We start from the raw sequence: 6998 nt of genomic DNA, 5'->3' as shown, positions 1-6998 counted from the left end.
GAAGATGAAGAAACCTAATTCAACAAAATAATTCTTCATGCTCTTATGTAATTAAAATGCAGATTTTGTACATTTCTTTAAGAAACACAAAGGATGTTCCTTTGAATGTTCATTGAGGCACAGACCCTTGTCCTTTTGATGTCAGTCTGAATTTGGCCATGGCTTTAGAACTGGAGGGTTGATAAGGAAAATGCCATAGCCAACATGCCTAAAATGCTATATCCACTCATTCACAACTCCCATTTATTTCCAGATGCACTGAGCTGAGCAGAGCCTGCACTTCTCAGGTACATCTGTGACTATGGACAGGCTGGGCCAGAGACCAAAAACATGTTTTGGAGTGGTATATGTCAAAAAGAGGAGAAGCTAAATTTTATCAGTTATAGTCTCAAGAAAGAAAGACAGAATAAATCACTCACTTTTTGACTGATAAGCATGGGAGCCCTCAGCCTAAAGAGTAATTCTCCAGCAAGTTATTAGCACCAGAAAAAGGGGTTAGGATAAAAGTGCCTCCTCATCCATAACTCCATAACATCCATAACAGCCATACAAAGGTAGAAATACATTAAAAAGAAAACAAATTATGGGGGTTGGATCAAATGGAAAAGATATTTACTTCATGGTAATGTCACCTCTCCTCTCTCATACACTGCATAACCTACAGGCTTGGAAAATTAGTGTATCCTCCAGTATATAAGATAGTACAGAAGAACATATAAGCAAACCTTACTCACTGCTAGAAATATTTTTTGTGTCATCTGGCAAAATTGAATTTCTCTTTGAGTGGCCTTACTCTGGTAACAAGAAAAGACAGTTAACATTTATTCATATGTTGTACTGATTAGGAAATATCTCTACAAACACAAGTTACTTAGAAACAGCAAGTCTGAAATAGGAGAAAACACCAAGAGAAAAACAAGCTGTAAATACATTTCAAAAGTGTGGTTTTTTCCTTTTTCTTTTCTTGACTAGCACCATCTGTACACAATAAAGTATGAACATAAATGTTTGGATAATAAAGATTTGCAAGGCACTTAAACAGTTTTTCTGGATAGGTTTTCTTTTAATGAACCTCTCAATGGAAGTCCTACAACCACCTTTCCTCCTCCCTCAGCTAATGCAGGGAAAGAAGTGTCTTCTGCCAGCAGTTCTTATTTACACACATGTCCTTAAAGGTTCCTCAAAGTGCTCTTTTAGGCTAAGAGAATCAACAACCTTATATCTCCATTTTTCATGCTTGTCCTGTTTTTTTAATACTACTCTTCTGTATAGTATAGCAAATCTCTCATACACACAGTTGAGACTTGACTCCAACCTTCATCCTCATTCGGTTGTCTTTGGGATGCTATTCAGAAGGGAAAAGGAGGATGGCAGAGATGCACACTGAAATTCTCTTGAGGTTCATACTTTATCGGCGTCTAGAGGTGATGTCAAAACAGGTGATCATCATGAGATGGGCCTTGCAGAAGTTGACACGGTTTTCCAAACGCTCAGTCACACATTCCAGGGCCTCCAGGTATTCCAAAGAATCCAGCTCAAATACCTGCTCCAGATCAACTACAGGAAAGAAAATACACAGATAGGAAAAGCAGACAAAACCAGGTGCTGGTTGGTATGAGAGACAGCTAATTCAAGTCTTCAAATCCATCAGTCCTGTATACATTATCTCCAGCTTGCCACTGTCATAAAAGTTGCCTTTTCTGTTTAATGGCTATTAAAATAGCACAGCGGCTTGCTGGTAGTGAAAAATACTGTTAAGATTGCACTGGATGCTTTCTTAAGCAATATTCTCTGCCATCCTCTTCAGAACTGCAGATGCCTTTTGTTGCACTCTAACACCCTTAAGCAAATGTTGAATGGTAAGCATGTACTGACTCTCTCACGCATTCTGCTGACCAGAAAGAGATTTAAATAGGTGCTCAGCCCTGGGAGGACAAGTCCTTTGCTGAATTCAGAAGTCAGAGTTAGAAAACAACCTCCAACCTCCTTGCTTCTCACATCTCTCCCTATTACATGTGATTCTCACTAGACCACTCAAGAGTGGCAAGGGAAGGCAATCACCAATCACTCCAACGTAGGTGCCTGTATGCTGCCAGAGACTGCTGGCAGTGGCTTCCATGGAAGCCAAGTGTGTGACACGTTGTCTGAGCCAGCACTTCCATTCTTATCTGGTCCCTGAGGTCTGTGCCATCCTTGAGGCCTTCTGCATTTATCACACTGGAATTGGAAGCAAAGGCATCAACCAGTAAGCAGACGGCAATGTATGGCACATTCTCCCCTCCCTTTAAATCTGTCCTTTTTACCTCTCTTCCTTAATAGCGGTCCAGAAACACACACTGTGGTTGTTTGCAGGATTTACCAATCTAGTGTTAACTATGGCAGCTGTGAAAGGAAGAGTTAGGATGGCCGACATCCTTTTGCCATCTGCAATTATCCTAAATAAATGGATTTTTTTTTCTAGAAATCTTTGATATGAACTTCTCTGCTTGCTAATATTAAAAATTGTTGTACAATTACTGCAGTACTCTATTCTTTTTGCTTTGAGGTGTTGACATCCTTCTTCATTTGAATGTGAATGCCCTTTAAGTTTCTGAACTTTACACATCTATAGTTATAAAAAATGGGCCAAATTCATTTTTCATGTAAGCCCACTGGTGCCAAGGGACGGGTTTGCTCCACAGTGTTATTTTGTGGTAGAAGAACAGATTTATAGTATTGCTCATATGTCTGAGTGATCTGAGACCAAAAAAAAAAAAAAAAAAAATCTCATTTCCAGGAGCTGTGCACTGAAATGCGTGAACGTTAATCTACCAATGGCAATATTCACCACTACAATGCTGTACCATTTCAACATTCAGCTCTCAGGCAAAAAAGATTGTTCAGTTCTACTGTCAACATTTAATAAGAATTATAGGGACTAGTTCTAGAAATACAGCCAATCTAAAACTTGCCCTTAGGCCATATGTTGGTTCATTTTAGTTTACAAACACAATAGCTCACATCTCACTCTTAGCAAACACTTCCGCTCCCCTCTGTCCCCACCATTAAATAAACCAAAGGACACGTATGAGTCTAAGCAATAAAATGATGTCCTTACATTCACTGAGCCATTTATTAGGATCCAGCATCAGGTACTGTTTGGTCACCTCCAGTTCTCTCATTAACCACTCGTACTTGGCCTTGACCTCAGCAATTCTCTGCTGGCGATGCTCCAGGATTTTCAGCTTGGCATTGAAACATATCACCTCCTGACAACCAGGAAAAAGGAGTGGGGAAGGAATAGGTGGAGAAGAGAAGAAATACCCAGATCCACTCAGTTAAATGATCTTACAATCAATAATACTGACAATAAGCCATTTACTGTAAAGTGTATGAATCACTGCATGAAATCATCCATCATCTGTTTTATTTTTATTGCTTTTGTTTGGTTTTGATGTTTTCCATCAGTGAGCTTTGGAGACTTTGCAATGATAGTTAATAATAAACCATAATAATTAATAACAGGCAGCATCTTGAAATTGGATTAACTGTAGCAAAACATTTCTGGTTTTTGTCACCACAAGTTTGGCTAAGAAAATCTAAGCTCTTGGGAGAAGGAAATCCACTGCTTGCTATATTAAAATCCTAAATACATCACAGTGCTTGGTGCAAAAGACATGCAGTAGTCATATTATAAAATAAGAGAACTGGTGGCAATACCAAATTTAAAACATCCTTAAACAAAGGGAATATGTTATGAAAAGCTCTAGCAATTCACAATCATTAATAAAGAAGATATATTTTCTGTAAAGATGTGGGGCATGGTAACAGAACAGGGTGCAGTGCTGTCTGGAAACACCCAGCCTGGCCTGGCATGACTTATGCAGGGTAGCAGCCATCAGGACACGCAGTAAGTGCCCCCACGGTGAGGGCTGTGCTACCCTTGCTAGCATGGGAGCATTCCCAATACCAGAACTCTTCTCCTCCAAGCCTGTGTGAAGGTCTCAACACTACTCTGCCATCTACTCTGTAGATAAATCTGCTGTGTGCGTGAAGTGCAGTGGAAATACCACCCCAACAAGTGATGTTTTTCTCCATACAAAATTGTATCAGAGAACAACATCACAAATGGTCTAACCAAGTGACAGGAGCTAGGAAGAAAAAGTGCCTTAAAATAATAATGGTCTATATCCATAGTTACTCTAAAATTGGTGCTATTCCACTAACTGCAGATAGTCTTCCCAGTCATACATCAAGAACTGACCTTTACAATTCTCTGATCTTTTTGTAAATGTGGAGGCCTGAGGTTCGGCAGGAACAACTTTGTTAGAGAGAAGACATTAGCTATCCTGAAAACAATACCACCAAAGCAGTTGAGGTACCACTGTTGTCTTGAAAGACAGGTGTGACAAGATGCTGGGCACAGGAACCACCAAAACTATAAGCAAGGGGCAAAAATGAAAGGTACCAATGTCTGTTAGCTGCTACAGAAGGCATAAGTTGAGTCATAACTACTCTTAAATAAGGTAAGAGGTTTTGCTGCCTGTATTATATATTAACCATATATGATACTACACATTTCTGACTGCATAATCTGAATTCTCCCTCTTACACCCTTCAGGAGGCAGGAGACAAATTACATGGATTGCACTCACCTTGCTTTCCCCACCTCGTCGCCGCTGGAGCCTCTCCACGTCATCTATCTCATAGACTTTGATTTCGAAGGGCTCCCCCAGCCCCCGCTGCCCACTTCGCAGGGGCCCATCCACCCAGCGGACCCCAGGGCTGTTGGCAGGCTTCCTTGCTGGGGAAGCAGTGTCAAGTGACAAAGCTGGAATAAGCCTCCGTCTCTGTGAACCTGCAAGTGCAAAAAGTGTCATTTCATGTTAGCACAGTTATTGTCTCTCCTTTCTGTTCCATCTGCAGAGATGTCTGCAAACTATACATATTCAGCCTTCTTATACACAGAAGAAAATGGAGCAAAAATCCAGGGAGGCCATGGAAGTTGGGGTGAGCTGTAGCTGTGATGTGCTATACCCACTCACCACAAGTTAGATCCTCACATGTTCTTTGGTGCCTGACTCCAGGATTTGATCCTCAGAGGGCTTGTGTACCCTAAAGTTTCCAGAGCTTGTGCCTGCTTTCCCTTGCTCAAGTCTCGGTGTGTACAGGTATGTCAGTGAAGGACCAGAGCAGCAGGTTAGAACTGGTCTAGCTTTGCTTTCCTATCTCTTTACTGGTACTGGTTCTTACAGCCTAAGGACAAGCATCAGCTAGCCTCTCCATAGACCATCTCCAGGGAAGGTGTGCTTTGGGGTTTTTTTTAATGACAGCACAAAAAGCACTTAGATACCCAAGTTCTTTTACAGTGCTGGAGCTGAGTGCCAGTATACCACCACCTAGTCCTCTGCATAACACCACTGCAGGCTGGCTGCTAGAGCAGTAAAAACACTAGAGAGGACAAAAAGCCTGCAACAAGTACACCCAAGCTTGGTGGTTGCCATCAGAGTTGCATTAGCCTTGTGTCTGTTCAGTAGAATATTCTTCTAAAACATTTCCCACTTATGGACTTGCTGCAGCACTGGTGATGGGCAAGAAAGCCTCAAGAATGATAGGCTGGCAGAAGGGTTAGCCACTGTGTCTGCTTCAATACCAGCGCTCATGCACACCCACCCTGCTTTATAACACCAGCACAGTGGATGGGAGTGCTGCAAAAGCTGAAAATGTAACATGGTTGGTAAAGCCTATGCTGTATGGAAACCATCTGCCATGTGAGTCAAGGACTAAGGTAAGGCAAGGGAGAAAAGTACGTCACTGGCCTGATGGCAGCCGTAAGGAAGTCGAGCATCTGGTTTATTGGGAGAAAGAACAGACACACACAAAAAAAGAAAAACAACTGGTTACATTTCCTCACTTTGTTTAGTACAATCAGAGCAATGGCTGGTTTTTTTTAAAAAAAAAAAAAAAAGTTTTGTAGCTGACAACTCCTGCAGGGTTTCCCCTAGAAGACAGCAGGGATAGAAGGAAAGGGAGAACCAAAAAACAAAAGCCAGAGCCAGCAAGTTTGAATTAAACTGACTCTTTTGGCTGCAAGAACAAAACTGATGCCAGCAGGGAAGGGATGCAGAATGATCATGCAGATTTTATTTTAAAAACAAGATAAAATCATTTAGAGGAATCTCCGGCACTACATTTATTGAAACTTGAATGTAAATAGCTTCAACATGTCTGCCAACTTGGTGCTTCAATGAAAGCCAAAAAAAAACCCCAAACCCAAAAATATCTGTTGATTGCCTAGTTTTTGGATTTGCAAGTAACAAAGCATTGTCTAGTTTCATTCATGGGAGCCTGTTTCTTTGCTGACTTTGCAAACTATTACATCTTATCCTAGTGATTTCTGAGTGCAGCAGTCTGTGCTAGAAACCAGCAGTTAGTAACCAATCATTAACCTGTAAATGCTAGCTCTAAAATGGATGAGAATAGTCTATCTTCCTGTCTATCTGGAAAGCCTAATCTACAGAGCTTTCATCTGAATGCATCTGAGATCATTCTATGCCAGAAAACTAGAGCATGGCCAAGGGGGATAGACAGGGAGCAGCTCTACAAGGTCCCTGTATACCAAACAGCCTGAGATCTGGACTGCTCATCCTGTGACACCCATCACAGTTGTGTTTACTCCTCAAACGGCAGCCCAATAAAAAAGCCCATGCCAGAACAAATGAAGCCTTACAAACACCAGCAAGTAGAAGTTATTTTAGAGCTGCGGTACCAGTCACTGGAAGTCAATGTCAGCATTCACGTACCTTGAATTCATTTCAGCTAATCTCTAGATTAAACTGCCCGATCAAGAGAAGAATCAGATGTTGATAGAAAGAAAAGTAAGACCTGACCCATTACCATAGCTAAAAATTGACAACAAGAGACACAGTTTGGGAAGACCCCAAAGAACTGCAGTGTTAAGGGTGACTCTTGTGAGCAATGCTAGAGAAAGGCAACCAAACGGTGAGAGCAGCTGCATA

General features: G+C 41.3%; 1 protein-coding gene across 1 annotated transcript in view; it reads right to left on the bottom strand.

Annotated features, from left to right (window-relative positions):
• Positions 1 to 1385: 1385 nt before the first annotated feature.
• KIF26B (kinesin family member 26B) overlaps positions 1386 to 6998 on the bottom strand; it is a 298248-nt gene continuing 292635 nt past the window's right edge. The window contains exons 13-15 of the mRNA XM_074925552.1: positions 4635 to 4837; positions 3098 to 3248; positions 1386 to 1557 (exon numbers count right to left, since the gene is read on the bottom strand). Coding sequence (XP_074781653.1) covers positions 1409 to 1557; positions 3098 to 3248; positions 4635 to 4837 — 503 coding nt within the window. The 3' untranslated portion in view covers positions 1386 to 1408. The remainder of the gene's footprint in view (positions 1558 to 3097; positions 3249 to 4634; positions 4838 to 6998) is intronic.

This window comes from Athene noctua, chromosome 1, assembly GCF_965140245.1.
Source record: "Athene noctua chromosome 1, bAthNoc1.hap1.1, whole genome shotgun sequence".
In the NCBI taxonomy this organism is placed as follows: Eukaryota; Metazoa; Chordata; class Aves; order Strigiformes; family Strigidae; genus Athene; species Athene noctua.
Note: the sequence above shows the minus strand (reverse complement) of the source record. Positions and strands in the feature narration are given on the sequence as shown.